This window comes from Miscanthus floridulus, chromosome 1, assembly GCF_019320115.1.
Source record: "Miscanthus floridulus cultivar M001 chromosome 1, ASM1932011v1, whole genome shotgun sequence".
Classification (NCBI taxonomy): Eukaryota; Viridiplantae; Streptophyta; class Magnoliopsida; order Poales; family Poaceae; genus Miscanthus; species Miscanthus floridulus.
The window spans coordinates 191,468,307-191,486,820 of NC_089580.1; the positions used below are offsets into that span (position 1 = coordinate 191,468,307).

Sequence of the window (18,514 nt, forward strand, 5' to 3'; positions counted from 1 at the left end):
AAGCCGGGACGCGTTCACTTGTGTCTTCTCTGTATCCGACTGTCCGCTAGCAGATATCAGCCAAGAAATCAAACTAACTGTAGCAACCGCAAATCATCCTACAGCCGTTTCAGTTACTAGATGAGGGGGCATCCACTAGCTAGATGCATGGATTTGCGTCACAACTCACAACACTTGTTATGATGCTAGAGACTTCGGCACGGGATAGCAGGCTATCTTCGTGAGCACGACGAGTCTGTGGGTGCTGCCGGACGATCGAGAGGCGTTAGTTGATCTGCAAAAACCATGGCCGGTTTTAACTAACCCAGCTTTGCATGCCCGGGTTATCGCCATGGCTCCGCCTGAATCTTTCCGAAACCCCGCTACGTTCTGAATTCATGGATGTGGATCGCAGGTTCCTGAAAGAATAGGCTCACAGTCCGGGCCATGGAAGTTGGAACCTTGCCTGTTTCTTTATCACGATCCAGTTTCTGAAACATATCTGCAGAGTTTTCCAGTTGAGAGTTGAGACTACCGAGACATTTCTTCATGCCTGCAACACAACTGAGAGTTTGTGAACATCAAAGCGTGCACAGATGAGATGACAGAACACCTCAGTTCTGACAACATAACTATACGACTATATATACAGCGCGCGATCCAGCTCAGCTATACTAAAAGTACCATGTCCGGCCGTTACAACTACAAAAGGCTGATAGTAACATGTAAACAGTGAGAGTATACGATCGAGATGATTATGTCTCGTCTCGCTATAACTGATGCATGCAACTGATCCTCTGAATATGACGAGATCACGGCCGGCACGCAGCAAGCGCGGAGCTTGTTTGGTTGGATCAGTACTGGTCGGGCCAGAGGAAGGCGCCCATGGCGAAGCGGCGCTTGCTGTCGAGGTCGCCGTCGGCGGGGAGGCCGTACTCGCGGAGCAGGCAGTCGACGCGCCACTCCGGCATGCTCTCGTAGTCCGCCTTCTTGTAGCGCGGGTAGTGCAGCGGCATCCGGAAGACGCAGCAGCCGCCACCAAAGACACCGCCGTCCTTCCTCTCCATCTCCGGCTGCTGGCCGCTGGGCTTGGCCATGATGCTCAAGCTCACGGTGGGGCCCAAGGATCCCATGTGTTGCTAGGGAAGCTGCTGCTCTGAGCACCCTGCGCGAGGCTGCAGCTGCTTCTGCTTGGCTGGCTTTGAGTGATGCTGCTCGAACGGCCTGGCGTGTAGAGGCGCTTTTATAGGAGAGTTGTGTAGGTGTGAGAGGCGGTTTGCTTTCATCACCGAGAGCATGTTGATTATTTACTCACGTAATGGACGGCCTTACTATATGGGGTTAGTGAAAGTTCACAGATCCAGCCCTCCTTGTTGGCACGCATTCTTCAGGGAAAAGAAAAAAAAGGAAATAAAATCTGTGGGTGTCTTTTATATTCATGTGAAGAAAAAGGGATATTAAAAAAAGATTTCAAGTAGAGTATTTTGGGGATGTGGTTACCTAGGATGAGGCTGCATGAGTTGGGCGGGCATCGCACAATGGCTTGCGTTGCAAGCGTTTCTGTTCCACAAAGGATGTGACGTGCTGTGGTAGCGCTCAGGTATCTGCGGGCAAGGCGCTGGCGACGCCAAACCAGGGGCATCCAAAGTTCCAAACGGCAAACCTCCTTTCGGCTGTTGTTTAGCCGAAACGGACATCTCGCCAATCCAAAGCAATTAAAAAGGAGACATCATCAGCATGTTCGTTTCATCGTAAACGATCATGGATTATTTACTGCTGACTAATTTGATGTGAGAAAAAAAATACTACTCCAGTTTATAATCCACGACCGTATACGAGCAAGCGAACAGGCTGATATCTTAAGGGGGAAGCTCACATTGCACATCGAAAACAATCATCCTTTTCACATGGTGCCGTTCACAAAAGGGTAACAATGTACGTACGTACATGGCGAAGAGACCACTGAAGAGGGGAACCACCGTCCGAACAAGAACTTGTTGCTACAAGATTCAGTTCAACTTATCGATCAGTCGCCCGTTTCCTTCGTGCAGCATATCAGTACGTTGCTGTCTTCATCTGATGTTTCTACACGTACGGATATTTGGCACCAAACGGATGCCGTTTCAAGCTTGGCCACGTTCATTTCGCTGAAATTTGACTTAGCTGGTTCCACAATGAAAAGAAGAAATATCTCCACAGGTACACTCTAGAATCTAGATGAAGCGCTTTTTTGCTTGAAAGAAAACTATCAAAGCAGGAATATATATCTAAGGAAAATGCTAACTTTACAAGTTGTCTTGTCTGCCCCTTTTTTCCCACCAAACTCAAAATGGAAACTCTAATTCAAAGGAGAATATGCAAACTTTATAACAGAATATGCATCAAGAAATTACTAGAGAAACCGACAATTGATGTCGATTCAAGAATGCTCTACCCAGTGGACAGATTCACCGCGTGGTCGAATCTAATTAACTCGTCCTGCTAGTGATACAGAAGGCATAGAATTGTGCTCAAGAAGAAAAGGTGCTCCTCAATTAAGCACTGACCAACTATATTAATTATCATTATGTCCGGTGTTAATGTTCTCAAGAGATTTGTCTCTAATGTTCATAAGCTTTTTCACAGAAGGCATGGGAAAGGTTCACTAAATGTCCAACCTGGAAAGACTTCAACTTGACAACTTTGTCCTCCTTTGTCACATGAGATTACAAACATATATCCTTGCTAAGTGTAAGAAAAACTCTCTGATATTTGTGTAGCTGGGTTCGGGCCTTGGGCAAGTCGTCGATTGACAAATCCTAGCTAGCGAATACTCACATGGCCAAATGGCTGTGCGCTCACATACAGTTGCCTGATACACTGCAACAAGCGTCATGGCAATCACTTCTTTGCAAGATTGGGGCTCAACAAATGCAATAAAATCATTATCCAATATGCATATTTGATTATTTATTTATGTATACATTTTGCAAAGACTCCCATAATCCCTGATGGGGGCTTTATTCGCATGTCATGGAATGTATCTCATAAATTACAATGCATAACATGTTATGTACAATGTGTTTCTTAGGTACATACGTAATTTAACAATGCTTTGGTTTTCGTGAAATTAATCACAGTAACAGTGTTGTGCTTTCTTTTAACTAAAGAAATAACTGATGCTAGAATGGAAAGCCATTTCTAACTGACGACGACAAAAAAATAAGTATGACTGTTGCTCATTGAGCACTTAGTCCAGTTTGAATCTCCTGAAAAGATAACTACATGATAAAATATAAGAAAAAATAAGACTGCTGCCGCAGGGAGCAAAATATTGTACCTTTTTGTAATGAAGCCATAACTCATTCATTCCACTCGTCAGTTCTGTATCAATTCCATTAATGCAAAATTGTGGATACAAGGTGAATGAGTAGTTTTGCTCTATTTGAAGAAAATTTGCATTTGCATGGATTTCCTTTCCCTAGACAACAAGATCAATCAGTCTCCATCTTTTACCTGGATAGAAATTGGAAAGCTTGTACGTGTTAACTTTCAATCCATTGGTATTGGCATTACATGCTCACTTGACAGTTGATTCACCTTTTCTGCAAAATGAAACTAACCTAGCTCCACAGCTGTTGAGATTACAACCATAAATTTCCAAACAGATGACTCAAACAGAGCTGAGCTGCAGATAGTCAATTAACCCTTCAATCAACAGTGCCCTACCCCCTCCTGATCAATGCCATCAACCTACTTTGATGTTACAGGCAAAGTTTGTGGCAATTCAACAAGCATGTGCACAGGCATAAAATACATCTGCAGGGAAATTATACAAATGATAATGCCCAAGAAGAGCTGCAAAAGGAGGGTTAAAGCACGTGAGTACAAATAAAGAACTACAAGAACCCCAATGCAACAGGACTAACAATACAGCCAAAGAGTTTCAAAAAAAAAAAACAATACAGCCAAAGTATAGCACCTGAATTGTAGCTTTCACACTGAAAAGATATATAGATAAAACCATGGTCAAAAGCATTGCCATTGAAGTTGAGTACACCTATTAAAACAGAGCTCCATGACACACGTTTTCAATAAAGAAAAATGAGGTATAAAATTAAATAGAACACATAACAACATTCAATGATCATCCGATTAAAAAGGTCAAGTGAGTTCAGGGACAAGCTTTGACAACATAAATGTACCAAACCAACACATAAGAATTTTCAGATGAGAAATTTCAAATTTTCAATAGAGCAAAATTCTTGTGTCACGCACTATGCACTGCTTCATAAATCCTGTTGTCAGACACAGGATGTACATAGTTGACTTTGCATGTTTCTTAAGAGTAGATGTATAGCACATCCTAAGCATGCAATAAAAAGGCCAGAACAGTCACATAAACCATTGTTAAACACAATGTTCAAAAAAACGTTATTAAACGCCGTTTAATCGAGTTTAGTCGCTGAACGGTGGCCCAACGTCTCGTTTAGGGGGTAGGCGTTCAATTAGACGCTGGGCGGTCCTAGGCGCTCGTCTACACGCGTTGCAGCGAGTAAACGTCGCGGAATCGGAGAAAAAACGTTGCTGGGCGGTGGAAATCGCGCGCAGAAGCGCGCGCGGGGGGCGGGAAGTCGCGCGCGCAAGGAAAGGAACGGGGGCGGGAAATCGCGCCCTTGCGCGCGGAAAAGAAGAGCGGCGGGCGCGAAATCACCTGGCTAGCGGGCGCGGAAAGGAACAGAGAGAGGCATCGGGGCTTCTGTCGCCGTCGCCCGCATCTCGGCTCTCGCGTGCCTCCTCCTCCCGCAGCCCCGCCTCCTGCCGGCGAGCTGCTGCCTCATCGCCAGTCCCGAGATTCGACGCAGAGGCCGACGGACGCCCAGTCGCCAGTCCCGACACAGAGGCCATAGTTGCTGCTTTCCGCTTCTCCACTGCAGGAGCAGCCACGCAGGGGTCTCCACCGCCGGCACAGCCTCTGCTCCTTCTCTCCAGGTGCTCCATCGGTCTCTCCCATCTTCCCTTGCTATGTAGTCTGCAATTTTGATTTGTGCATGTCAATCACTCAATTGATGAATTGGATTGGGGATTTAGGGTTAAGATTGAATGTGTATTAGTACCTGTCTGCTCAGTAGCTCCTTAGTCCTTATGATGGGTTCATCTTTGGTCCTTATTATGCCTTCTAATCCTGTTCTTGGATTGGGATTAGCATGGCAACGTCCGAAGCTGCAGCTGCTGCTGGTACTGAGGCAACGGCTCCAGAAGTCAATGAGGTTGACAACCACCTAAAGAGGAAATCATCTGATATAGGCTGGGAGTGGGGGCGTCTCTGTGATCCCAATGACAAGAACAGAGTCAAGTGTCTTTTTGTGGCCAAGAGAGCACAGCAGGAATTTATCGCCTTAAGCAGCATCTTGCTCATGTTGGCACATCTATTGTGAAGTGCTCAAAAGTGAGTGAGGAAGTGAAGCAAAAGTGCAAGAGGAATCTTGATGAAACAGCAAAGAAGAAAAGAGATAAGCAGCAGCATGACAAAGAGGTTAGGGAGAATGTGCAGCTTTCAACAGCTGAACAGGAAGTGGTAGAAGTTGAGTCACTTGTTGGAAGCTCAAATACGCCTCGCAAGCTAGGACCCTTGGACAAATTTGCAAGACCGATTGATCCCAACTTAAGCAATGCCGAAGCTAAGAGGCAACAAAACATAAATGATGCACTTTGGAAAGAGAGAACACACAAAGTGCAGTAATATGTTGCTAGATGGGTGTATACACATGGTATGTTTTGTACTTCACACTAATTGATCATTCCTTATTGTTGCAGCCTTCATAATTATTGTAATCCATTCATGATTAGTTGCTGGAATTTAATTTTGTACCAATCTATTCTGCAGCTATTCCATTCAATGCCTGTGATAATGATGAGTTTAGGGAAATGGTTGAAGCTGTTGGGCAATTTGGTCCTGGTTTCCACCCTCCAACTCAGTATGATCTTCGGGGGAAATTATTGGAAGAGGAGCATGCAAGAACCAAGAGCTTGCTACAAGACCGTGAAGATGAGAAGATTAAGCATGGCTGCTCCATCATGACTGATGCTTGGACAGATATGAAGAGAAGAAGTATTATGAACCTGTGCACAAATACTAGTGAGGGAACAACTTTTATCAAGTCAAAGGAGATGTCAGATGTGTCACACACTAGTGAAGTTATATATGAGCTGGTTGATAAGGCAATTGAGGATGTTGGTGCTGAAAATGTGGTGCAAATTGTGACAGATAATGCTTCTAACAACATGGGAGCAAAGGCATTGCTGAGCCTTAAGAGACCAAACATATTTTGGACTTCTTGTGCAACTCATACTGTCAATTTGATGCTGCAAGGTATTGGCAACCTTCCAAAGTTCAAGAAAACAATTGATCTTGCGAAATCATTCACTATCTTTGTCTATGGTCACCACCGAACTTTGGCATGCTTAAGGTCCTTCACCTTGAAGAGAGAAATCATTAGGCCAGGGGTAACTAGATTTGCTACAGCCTATCTTACATTGCAAAGTATGATGGAAAAGAAAGATTGTCTGAGAAAGATGGTGGTTGATTCAAAGTGGTATGACTTACCTGATGTGAAGTCCAAGAAGGGCAAGGATGCTACAGCTACGGTGTTGAACATTAATTTTTGGAGAGATGTGTCCCTTTGTTTGAAGGTCTTTGAGCCCTTGGTGAAAGTGCTACGCTTAGTTGATGGGGATGTGAAGCCATCTATGGGTTATGTGTATGGAGAACTTCTCAAGGCAAAGAGGGAGATAAAGGAGGCATTTGGAAATGTGGAAAAGAACTACAAAGAAGTCATGGCTATTGTTGACAAGAAAATGAAGGGTAGGCTTGATTCTCCAACTCATGTGGCTGCATATATGCTGAATCCCTACTACAGTTATAGCAATGTAGCAATATTCTCTGATCCAACTGTGGTTGAAAAATTCATGCAATGTGTAAACCTTTTATTATGGTGATGATGATAAGGAATATAGGACTGTTAATGAGGACTTGGAGAAATTCCAAAAGAGACAAGGAAACTTCTCAAAAAAGATGGCAAAGAGCTGTGAACGCTTTGAGTTCAATCCGGGTAAGCTTTTGCATCAATTCTGTCCATATATTTCCTTCAATCAAATCTGTCCAGATATTGTTGCAATCAATTCTGCACATATTTGATATATTTCACTTCATTTTGTAGCATCTTGGTGGAGGCTTTATGGAGGTGGAACACCAGATTTGCAAAGAATGGCTATTAGAATTCTCTCACTGACTTCTAGCGCTTCTGGATGTGAAAGGAATTGGAGCACTTTTGAACAGGTCAGTTTGTAGTCTACCAATTGCTCTTTATTCCCAATTTGGTGTACAAGTGCTGATCAGCTGATGTGAATTCCATGGTTTTTGGTTTGTAATGTACAGCATCATACAAAGAGAAGGAATAGGTTGACAACAGAGCGTCTCAACTCTCTAGTGTTCATCCAATTCAATAATAAATTGATGTCCAAGAAGGAGAAGATCGCTAGAAAGAGTAACTATGAAGTGCTTCTAAGTAAGGATGCTTCTGAAGCTCAAGGATTTTTCTTTGACGGCGGGGATGATCATGCATTGGTTGTGTTTAGAGATGAGGAAGATGAGAGAGAAATGCCGGGTACCGGGATACCATGGAGTGTCCTTGGAGAAGCAATGGGAACTAATGAACAGCTCCAACCTCATAGGAGTGCAAGAGTGGCTAGAGAGGTGGATGAAGAAGAGTGGGAATCTGAATCGGATGATCCTGATTATCAAGATGACATTGACTATGAAGATGAGGAGGATGAAGAAGCAATTCTAAACTCCACCACATTTGCGGAGTAAGGAGATTGCATTATGGCAGCATGCTGCCAAGTTATCTAGATATTAATATCTAACTATTTATCTTGAATTTGTGTGTGGACCATAAGACCATTATTATGTGCTGTACTTCTATTTAATTTGTGGACCATTAAGGCAAGTGATGATCTGTTAGTGTTGTCTATATATTTTCCTGTGATCTTGTGACCTGTGCTGCTGACTGGCTGCTGCTCTGTTGTCTAGAAGCTTGGTTGTGCATGTACAATATTGAGCTGCCCCTCATAGATGAGTTTCTACTCTTTGCCTATCATTTGATTGTCTGGTTTTCAGATTATTAACTTGTCTCTCTTTCATGGTTAGCTGCTGTTGGATGCAAGAAGCCAAGGAGGAGAGGAAATTATGTCAACAAGTGTGCAGAAAGAGCAAGATGTATGTTCATTACTCCAAGTTATTACTGAGTACTATTTAGTATTTAGTATTTACTACTCATCTTGGTCTCAGCAGCACAAAAATATTAAAATAATTAAAAAACACACAAACGATTAATCATGTTTAATCTACGTTTAATCTTCCTAGGCGCTAGTCAGTAGGCTAGCGCCTGCCTAGCGCCTAGCGTTTTTTTGAACATTGGTTAAACAAGTACCAACACACGAACTTGACATAAGAAAAAAATATATAGCTTCACTTTACAGGCATTAGGAACAGACATAATGGTCATAGTTTTTAGCTGTGCATATAAAGAGATAAGACTGAGGGTCAGTTTGTGGTGGTTGTGCTGCAATAAACTGCAGCAGGAAGCAATTAAAAATACATTGTAATTTGTTTTGGAAACTAAACAGAGGTTTCATATATTCTGCTACCTATTATCTGACTGTTGTTTCTGTAATAACTGATCTATGCTTTGAAGTGGTTATATACACACCAAAACTTTTAAAACAAGTATTATTTATTCCACCTCAATGGCAGAGAACCTGAGTGATCTAACCTTGACTATATTGTCAGAATATTTCATCAACCATGATACTAGAAGACCAGTAGATCCTAAATTGAACACTACCATCCATGTTGTGATTGAATAACCATTAAAAAGGCGCTGCCACCATGGACCCAGCTCAAATCCAGCTTTAAAATCACCATAAATTAGCCAGCCCATGTTAAACATAACTCCAAACCTGCACATAAGATGAGCATCAAAGAGTCTGTCATGCTAGCTCAAGCATATTACTGATAATCAAGATGTATGCACAGCTGCACGCATGGTTTCTGGGCATGAGAAATTACTGACAACGAACCAGTGTTAGATAACCTACGTATATAATTGTGCATTTTGCCAGTACAAACTATCATTATTCTTCTTCATCAAGTATTCTGTGTACACACCAGCTAGAGCTGAAAGACAAGCAGAAAGTATTCCAAGCATGTAACCCTGCAATGGTGCTGAGAAAAGAGAATCACATGGTGCATCTCCACATCCTTTCACCTGTAAGAGACAGTACGTTTAATCTCAGTCGAAATCTAGTTACTAAACACAAATCGCAGCTACAACCAATATAAATATTATAAGTTAATCTCTACAGTGTTTTATTTGAATGGAAATATCAAATGTTGCAAACAGAAATAAATTTGCATCGATAGGCTATTCCCTTCGTTTCTTTTCAAAAAGTGTATTAGGATCCAGAAAAGTCCTTACAAATATACTATGACAACAATATATCATCAGTGGTTACAAATCAATTCATATTAAAATATGTGCAATGTGAATCTATCGGCACGACTTTTATCTACTAAGTGCGCATGTAGTTTAAATAATTCCTGATCAAAACTTACAAAGTCTGACTTTTCCAAATCCTAACAACAACAACAACAACAACAAAGCCTTTAAGTCCCAAACAAGTTGGGGTAGGCTAACTTTTCCAAATCCTAACATGGTCATATTTTGAAATGTAGTAGTTTAACTATATATAAAGAATACCGCCGGTCAACTAAACAGGTAGCTTAACAAACTTCCCAAAACATTCAGTAATTATGTGATACTTGTGATTTTAGTGTGAATCTGAAAATAGATCACCATATCTACCAATGAAATTATACATTAATGTATAAGTGCAAATTGTTATAAAGAAAACTTTGAAGCATATATGTTGTGAGTAGGTCAAACGCCTCAGCCCCACAAAAACAAATGGTGTTCCTAATTACATGCTTACAATTCTTGCTGACCATCCATTAAAACATAACCTAAGAAGTAATATCAACTTTAAATACATTTTAGGTAATAAAAACCATATCATTGAGAAATAAGATATACAATCCCTCCATTCCAAATTATAGTTTATGGCTTTGTCCTAAGTCAAACTTTATAACATCTATAACATCCAGTTAGTTTCATTACATTCTACATGAATATTATTTTGAAGTGCATTTATTTGAACTTTTAGATGTTAATATATTTTTCCAAAAACCAGGTCAAAGATTGAAAAGTTTGACTTAGGAGAAGCCAAAGTGAACAATACTTAGGAACAGAGAGAGTATTTGATAATATTAACAAACCTGGCTTGCAGTTGTACCAACAGCCAATAAAACAATTGCCATCCATTGTAGATTGGACAACTTCCTTTTTAGGACAAGCCTAGTAGAATTTGCAGAGAACAAAACAAGAACACTAATCAATCGATGAGAAAAAGAATCAAGCAACGATAGCACAGCATACACATTCATTATCATGTTGACACTACTTATTTCCTGGCAACAAATCTCTGAATAAGTCAGGACACACAAACATAAAGTTACTGAAATAAGGAAACTCTGGAAGCTCAACAACAGTTTCCAAAAAAGTGCAAACATCATGTGAAAAGAATCTTCCTTTGAGATGTAAATCAATAAATGAATAGTGTAAGGAATAGGCTGGCGGCGATAGGCGGTAGGTGATCTGGTGCTGCGGCCCATGCTAGAACGACAACAAAGGTGGCATATCAATACGATCTGCCACCTAAACAAGGGCGCTGCCCCCGGCGGAGATCGATCTCCCCGAGGCACGCGATGCGGAAGTGATGTCTTGCGGTCGAGCATAATCTTAAAACACATGATGTATTCAGATGATAAATGGTAGTACATGTGAGGTAACTGCCTAAGGTTATAGTAGAAACAAACACAAACTCCCTCCAATGCTTAAATTATAATCAGCTAAGTATTTCAATGTCGCTTGTGCACTTAAATTCTTTTTTTCACTAATACAAAGAAAATTCTCAAATGGAATTTCCTTAAAGGCATGGTACAGAGCATAATAGGAAATCAAATAGGAATTCTATCATGTAATGGTGTTAAGCATAAAAGAATGAGCATTTCAGTGAGCAGACAAGTTGCACACCTAAACAAAATCCCAGTTGTGACAATTTTCAGGTTTCCCATTATCTGATAGGTAGACGGGTCAACATAGGTTAATGTCGCAAACTGGACATTGTTGTGGATGAGGTATATGACTGAAGGAACAACATATAGTTGCACGCTCCTCCATTCCTTTGTCATCCTTGGTGGAGATGAAGAATGGCATTCCTTCCAGAGGAAGAAGCCTGAGACAGATAACTGCATCGAGAACAGGGCAATGTTAGCACAAAAAAATGATGAATCACTGCACTGTCCTATACACGTTTTCATCATTGTAATTAAATGGGTATGAGGCTATCAAAAGATTAAATGTAATTTGAATTATGTACCTTGAAGAGCTCAGCTAAAAAAGGAATTGTGGCATAATCATACTTGTATTTGCCATTGCTCTGGGAAAGGGTGGTCAATATTCCCTGCATATATAGATAAGCCGATTAGACACATTGGAACTGAAAAAACTAAAACAAGTCATGTGCAACTTTCCAAGCCTGTTTAACTATGGCTTGATTCTGCCAACAGTCCTCAGGTTTTAGCCTGCACATGATCGTGTTCCCTCACTTGAGAGAGATTTTCACAGCACAACATCACAACCATGTCATTTCCCATTCCACAATTCCACCAAATCATCCCCCCCTGTACCTCACCACATAACCAATACCAAGCTTCGCGACGACAATCAATCCGCCCTGGAATCCAGGGTAACAATCACAAGTCATCTGAACCGCGTCTCTGTTCACAAAGGGCATGGCGACTCCGCTCGAAAAGATAAACTGCAGATCCAGCAACCTACGACGCCTATTCCACCGTGCATCTCATCTATGGGTGAAAACGGTACGGATATTTTCCGACCGTATTCGAAACCGAATCCGTTTAGAGGAGTTCTGATCTGTCCATATCCGAGTCTGGATATTCAATATCCGATACCGTATCCGTATGCGAATACTCAAATCGCATATTTATGATGTCGATACCCAATCGTATCCTATCCGGCACGGTTGACACTATCCGTATTTGAATCCGAATCCGGACAGAAATATGAAAACAAATATAATATCGGTGATATCCGTCCGTATCTGATCTGTTTCCATCCCTAATCTCATCAAAGAACCAAATGGGAAGCAACCGAAATTTCACAGCTAATCCCAGCTTGGCGACAGATCTAAGACGCTATGGTGTAATCGAAGCAAGCCAAAAAGATACAAGGAAGGGGAAACGACAAAATATGTAGTGTTTGGGGGATTGCCTGGGAGCTGGTGAGGACGGTGAGGAGCGCGGCCACCAAGTACCACTGCATCGCCGTCTCCGCCGCTGCCGTCCAGTTCTGCTCGGTGTTGTTGTGCGGTTCGCGGGCAGGACGGCGGCTCCAGAACGATGCGGACGCAGGTCGCGGCCGCTGGCGGGGTTGTCGGTGACGCCGGGCGGTGCAGGACGGCCTTCCCGGCGACGACGTAGCGTTGGCAGTCCTCGGCGGCGCGCGCGGAGGGAGCTCCGGGTCGCTGTGGACCGAGGGTGGCGCGGAGCAGTCGTCCCCGATGGCTCGACGACGAGGAAGCTGAGGCGTGGCCGTGGCGGATCCAGCCGGAGCGTGGCCGGGGCTAGGCTGTGGAGGAGTGCGCGGCGCAGCAGCGGACCGAGGGCGGAGGCTCGGCGTCGTGGTGGGGAGAACGGCACAGTGTCGGGGCGTTGGCTGGTGTCGCGGCACGGCGGCTACCGATCGGGGCCGGCGCGTCCGCGAGGGCTCGGCACCGCGGAGAGTGCAGTGAGGAGGAAGTGGCGGAACCAGATCCTCTCAAGTCGACCGAAGCGCTCTGCAGTCCCTGGCCGTTCACTTCTATCCGACGGTGGAGCCAGAAATATGCGCCGCTGCAACTTTCTGGGCCGGTCCAATATCACGACGCACGTATCCCTGATCGACTCTGCCGCCGCCACCGATGGCCGGGTCGGCGTTCCTCTTCCCAGCCGTCTGCCACCGCGACGCTCCGAGCTTCCTACCTCGTCGGCGCTCCCCTCCCCTCTCCTCTCTGATCCAGCGGCGTGGCACGTCAGCAGGATCCTACCTCGCCAGCGCTCGCCTTCCCCGCCCCCACCATAACGGTCAAGACGGCGCCGTCGCCGCAGACGCTGCCAGCCCGTGGCTGGTTATGGCGACAGCGTTCCTCGCCTCGCCGGCGCTCACATCTGTACCACTGCGACGCTCCGGCTTCATGGCTGCAGGTCCTGTCGCCCCATGGTCGTCGGTGGCGGACATCCGGTCGCCGCAGTCCAGCACATCGAAGGTCGTGTCGTCTCCGCGCGCGACCTCGCACGACAGCGCGGCGAGGCGGGCCAGCGGCGCGACGCAGCAGTCGATCGGAGCCGCGAGCGCGACGGCGATGGGCGCGGAAGCAGCGGCCACTGCGGCCTTGTCAAGGGAGCCCAACGGCAGCGCAGCGGCGAGGTCGAGCGAGTCCGTGATGCAGGCAGCTATGGCGGCGGTGACGAGCGCGGAGGCAGAGTCAGAACAAGCTTGTTCAGCAGCACCGCGGCGGCGGGCATCTTGAGCGAAGCATCTTGTGCGGCGGCGACGCTAGTGATTGGCTCGACGGAGCTCGAGCGAAGCGAAAGGGCGAAAAGCAGGTCGACGAGCATCTTGAGCTCGGCCATAGCTCCTCCAGGCAACGTCGTTGTTGGGCCGAGGCCCAGTGCGTGAAGGGGTGTAGTGCCTGGAAGGAACTGTGTACCATCCGATTCTACTGAACGGTTTCAGATCACTGACCGCAGAGAAAAGTCGTCCTCATCGACTGCAGAGGATCTGGTTTCGAAGTGGCGGGGGCGATGCTGCGCTAGGCTGGTGACGGTATGGACCAAGGGCGGGAAGGGGAGGCGAGCGGGCCTACGCCAAGGTAGGTCGGCAATGGCCGTATCAACGAGATCCTTTTACCTATATACCATTAAAAAAAATTATAATTATACATAAGCTATTAAAAAATTAACAGTATACAGGTGTCACTGCTCTAAGCTTCTTTATCTTATAAGCTATTTCGTCCAAATACAGTGCTAACTATGGCTAACGGATGATGGAAAAGACAAGCATGTCCTCAAAAAGAAGAGGCTATCTGATGGTACTTTGGCGCCAATCTGATGGGCCTTTGGCCTCAAAAACTCTCCCTGGGTGGCTCCTATAAATAGACAGTATTGAGGAAGGTGGCCAGGCAGTGCCAGCACCAGCTGCTATCCCTACTCCCACTCCAATGGCTCTCATCCAGAAAGGTGGTCAGGCTGGTGAAGTAGTGCAAGATAGGGTTATGCAGTAGCTCAAATGAATTGAGAAGCTGGTCTTTGTTATCATCTTCCTTGTCTTGTATGCAATTATGAAGAAGTAGGGTCCTATATATGTGTGTCACTGTGTTTGTATGCTTGAATCAATGAATGAATGAGTCAATGATGGATGGATGAATGTAGTCCAGAAATATAAAATTCTCATATTGTTCATTCACCAACAGACAAACCTTAATACATTACAAACATAAGTAGTGCTCATGGTTCAGATTGTTCATCAACATGCAAACCATAAACCACAATTTCATCTGATATCAACAGTTTGTCCAGAGCAAGTACCATAAACTACATGTCCTGATCATGCAAAATATTACAGCTCTATTACATCAGCATTTCATACCATCCAAATGATTTCATACCACAAAAGCCAAAGTGTTCTCCAGAAGTACAACATCAATGCATCATCAAAACAACATGCTGGAGTCACCTTTATTCATTCCAGCAGCAGTTGCTTCTTACTTCTGGTATTTTCAGCTGGGCTGGAAGGGTCAGCTGGAGCCTTGCTGCTTGTTCCCCTAGCTAGAGTGACAGACACATCTTTCCTTGGTGTAAGCTTTTTTTCAATCCAATCTTCTTCCTTAATGTATGACTGTAGCAGTTGAAGCTTCATGTGGCTCATGCTGAACTACATCATCTTCATTATAAGTAGCAAGGTGCACAACTTGAATAGGAATTGGTTCGTTGGATCTAGTTACAGATCTTGTGGTACGTGAAACATAAGTTTAGTGTGGGTTGTTGGCATTGCAAAAAATTAGAAAGAAATGAAGAAGTGGCATACCTGCTAAAGAAAGGAGTAGTAGTAGAGACTGAAGTACTTGTTGTTGCTCCCTTAGATTTAGAGACAAATGATAAAGAAGAGGATTTTCTCATTCCTTTCTTGTGTATAGCATTCCCCACTGCCTCATTGGGAGGGAACACCATCCCTGTGGCCACAACAATGCTTGTCTCTGTGTTAACTTTAGCTGCTTTTTTCTGCCTCTTCTTTGGCAGACCCCTACAGGTGAAATTTTAGTTATGTTAGATTATTTAATGCAATTCATATCATATATGAATAAATATAACTGAGAGAAGTTCACCTGTCAGCCTCTATTGCAGCTATGTCTGCTGGACTCCCATTCTTGCAGGTGTACCAGTGGTGCCCTAACTCATGGCATATTAGACACTCATGTCTCTTTGATTTCTTCCTGCTACCTCCTTCAACCTCTCCATAAACCAAATCTAGTTTTCATTTGTTTCAGAATCAATGACACCTATTGCTACTGGGTACATCCAGTTATGCGCATCAACTGCACAAGCAATGCACAATTGGCCCCTGAACTTTCCACACAAGAAAGTACTATCTACTGCCAAATATGGCCTACAACCTCTAAGAAAGCCATCAACACATGGTTTCAGAGCTAAAAAATCTATTAAACCTAATTTTCCTATTAATGGTGTGGTGATCAATCACAACAAATGAACCAGGACATATTTCATCTAGCTGAGCCTTGAATCTATACAGGTTATCAAAGCTTTTATTCTAGGGTCCATACAATTTATCCAATGCAAGATTCTTACCATTCCACACCCTCTTGTACGGTATCAAAATTTTGTACTCATACTTCAGCCTCCTTTGGAGTTCAGTAGCACCAACAGTTGCATCTTCTTTCAACCAGTCAATCACTTGTTTATAGACCCAAAACTGTGTAACCCCTTTACATACGTCAGACCTCCTTTTGCTTTCATAGGTATGGGGATATGGGTTCCTCTTCACCTGCAAATGGCATAAAAATAAAATACTTATATCTAAAAATAACTGACAGATAAAAAAGCATACAAATTCGAAACTAACAAATTACCTTAATTGATTCATCATCCTTCATGGTTGAGGCATGAATTCTCCACCTGCAGCCCTCAGTACTCCCACAGCAGTAAACTCTGTACCTTCCTGTGTCACTCTTTTTAATGTCATAATGAAACTCATGTTTGACAGCATGCGAAGCTAAAGCCAGCTTAAATGCATACATGTCTCTATACACACTGCCTACTGTCATAGGAGGATCCTTCTTGTCATACTCAGCATCAGACATACCCTGAATTTTCAAGCAGGCGGTAAGCAATCAGATCACCTTTTTCTATCTTTTATCTTCCAGTTCTTACTACGGTCGTAGACCGTCAACAAGCCATACCGGATCGCTCGGTGATTCACGAATCAATGCCCCCAACTAGGTACCTTGAAAACACACGCCTCGCTTGTACCTCAGGCACAAGCAGAACCAACCAACTACCCTCCTATCATGGGGTCTAGTTCCCGTCTAAACTGGGACTCCAAACCCCCGCCCCTGAGTCCCAGACTCAGTGCGGTGCAAAGATCTCCTAACCCAAAAACCACCCTGACAGTCGGTCCCAAAAGAGCCAGAACCCATGATAATAGAGTAACAAGTCTTCCAAGCGTCCATACACAAGTATGTGCTCGGGATAATATGTCTGTGACTTGCCTAGAGTCTTATGCAACGACCGGTCCTTAACCGACATGAACAGGGAAAACAGTGTAACCAAGCTATGCCCCGTTGGCTGTAGGACATAACCTCTTACACCCACCAATACCCAAACCATATCCCTACCCGGTCACCATTTTTCCTTTCCACCATTTATATTTTCCAAGTGATAATCATACAGTAATATATTTCCTATCTCTCGCGAGTGACAGGCAATCACTCAACTTCTACCGGAGTCCTGTAGCATAACAATCTATATGATCCTGTCACACTAGTAAGACTCATAGGATGAAGATATATATATGCAAGTGGGTTTCATTCAACTCCTTAAAAACTTAACGCACAAATATAAGTTAAAGTGCAGAATAATAGGGGTTATGCACCGGGGCTTGCCTAGGTAAAATTAAATTAGAAGTTACCATTCCATCTTGATGACACAATCATCGAGACACCATCTTTGCTGATACTCTAGATGACTCCATGATCCATCGACGTACCCGAAAGCATCTAGGCCCCTAGTTGAGTTTCGGTGATTAATGACAATACGTGATTACTATGACTAACATGTATTTTGCAGAGGCAATTAAGTTAGGTCATGGTAATAGAGATCGATTGGGCTATCATGGCGGTTATGCCCCTATAATGGAAATCATTTCGGTTTTCAAAGGATGGACGACAAGGTTAAGGATGGACTAGTTCTAAGTGTCGTTTGGTGTTGAAGAGACACTTAGAGTAGTTTAGGACTTTGTTTTTCCTTTGGCCGTACTATTAAGGGGGGTATGGATGGGTAGCTTGATCTAGGTGAGTCTAGAGGGTTAGGTGTGGTGCACACTTGCTAAACCTAGCACTAGGTAGCTCCTAAAAAGCCCTTAGATTCATTGGAGCAAACTTCATTCACATACGATCAAAAATTGGAAGTGAATAGAGGGTCAAATACTGACTGGACGCTGGCTTCGGTGTGACCAGACACTGGCGCAGAGTTCGGTTAGTTCATTTGATCAAGGTGAAGTCATTTGGAAGTGACCAGACTCTGAGAGGTGAAGTGACCGAACGCTGAGGGCTAGCGTCCGGTCGACTCCAGTAAGGTTCCAGAGAGGGAAAATCACGACTGGACGCGTCCGGTCAGTGATGACCGGACGCTAATCACTGGAATTCGGGGTGAACTGATCGACGCATCCGGTCAACATGACCGGAGCATCCGATCACCCCATAGATGCACATAACAGTTTGTTTTTTAGCCCATGTTATAAATACTTCCTCCATTCGTGTGGGGGGTACTTTTTTGCTCATTTCAACAGCTGAGAAACACCTTTGAGAGTGCCAAGAAGAACAAGGTCCTAGTGAGGTGATTGAGATTTGAGAATCTCAAAGAGAGCCCTCATTAGTGAGATCAAGAGTAGCAAAGTGTGCATCCACCCTTCTTATTAGACTTGTTGTAGTCAAGTGAGAGTTCGTGCTTGTTACTCTTGGTGATAGCCATCACCTAGATGGCTTGGTGGTGATTGGGAGCTTGGTGATCATCCGGCGGAGC

The 18,514-nt window shown here is 44.0% G+C and overlaps 2 protein-coding genes across 8 annotated transcripts; both read right to left on the minus strand.

Annotated features, from left to right (window-relative positions):
• Window positions 1-150: 150 nt before the first annotated feature.
• Window positions 151-13,978, minus strand: LOC136552280 (CMP-sialic acid transporter 1-like). Of its 7 annotated transcripts, none has more exons than XR_010782786.1 (9): window positions 12,432-13,977; window positions 11,518-11,601; window positions 11,172-11,386; window positions 10,355-10,433; window positions 9,118-9,287; window positions 8,793-8,979; window positions 3,941-4,018; window positions 3,299-3,816; window positions 151-532 (listed from the first exon to the last, which is right to left on the minus strand). XR_010782786.1 is itself a non-coding variant. In XM_066543806.1 (8 exons), the coding sequence occupies exons 1-8, from the start codon at window positions 12,480-12,482 to the stop codon at window positions 3,712-3,714; spliced, it is 969 nt and encodes a 322-aa protein (XP_066399903.1). In that variant the 5' UTR covers window positions 12,483-13,977; the 3' UTR covers window positions 2,898-3,711. The 7 variants fall into 7 exon arrangements, 1 of the variants encoding a protein (XP_066399903.1); XR_010782784.1 differs by lacking the exon at window positions 151-532 and adding an exon at window positions 1,888-2,142; XR_010782783.1 differs by lacking the exon at window positions 151-532 and adding an exon at window positions 2,149-2,838.
• Window positions 551-1,343, minus strand: LOC136552300 (uncharacterized). Its single transcript, XM_066543838.1, has 2 exons — window positions 1,312-1,343; window positions 551-1,219 (listed from the first exon to the last, which is right to left on the minus strand). Exon 2 carries the CDS (start codon window positions 1,110-1,112, stop codon window positions 834-836), a length of 279 nt encoding a protein of 92 aa, XP_066399935.1. The 5' UTR covers window positions 1,113-1,219; window positions 1,312-1,343; the 3' UTR covers window positions 551-833.
• Window positions 13,979-18,514: the final 4,536 nt, after the last annotated feature.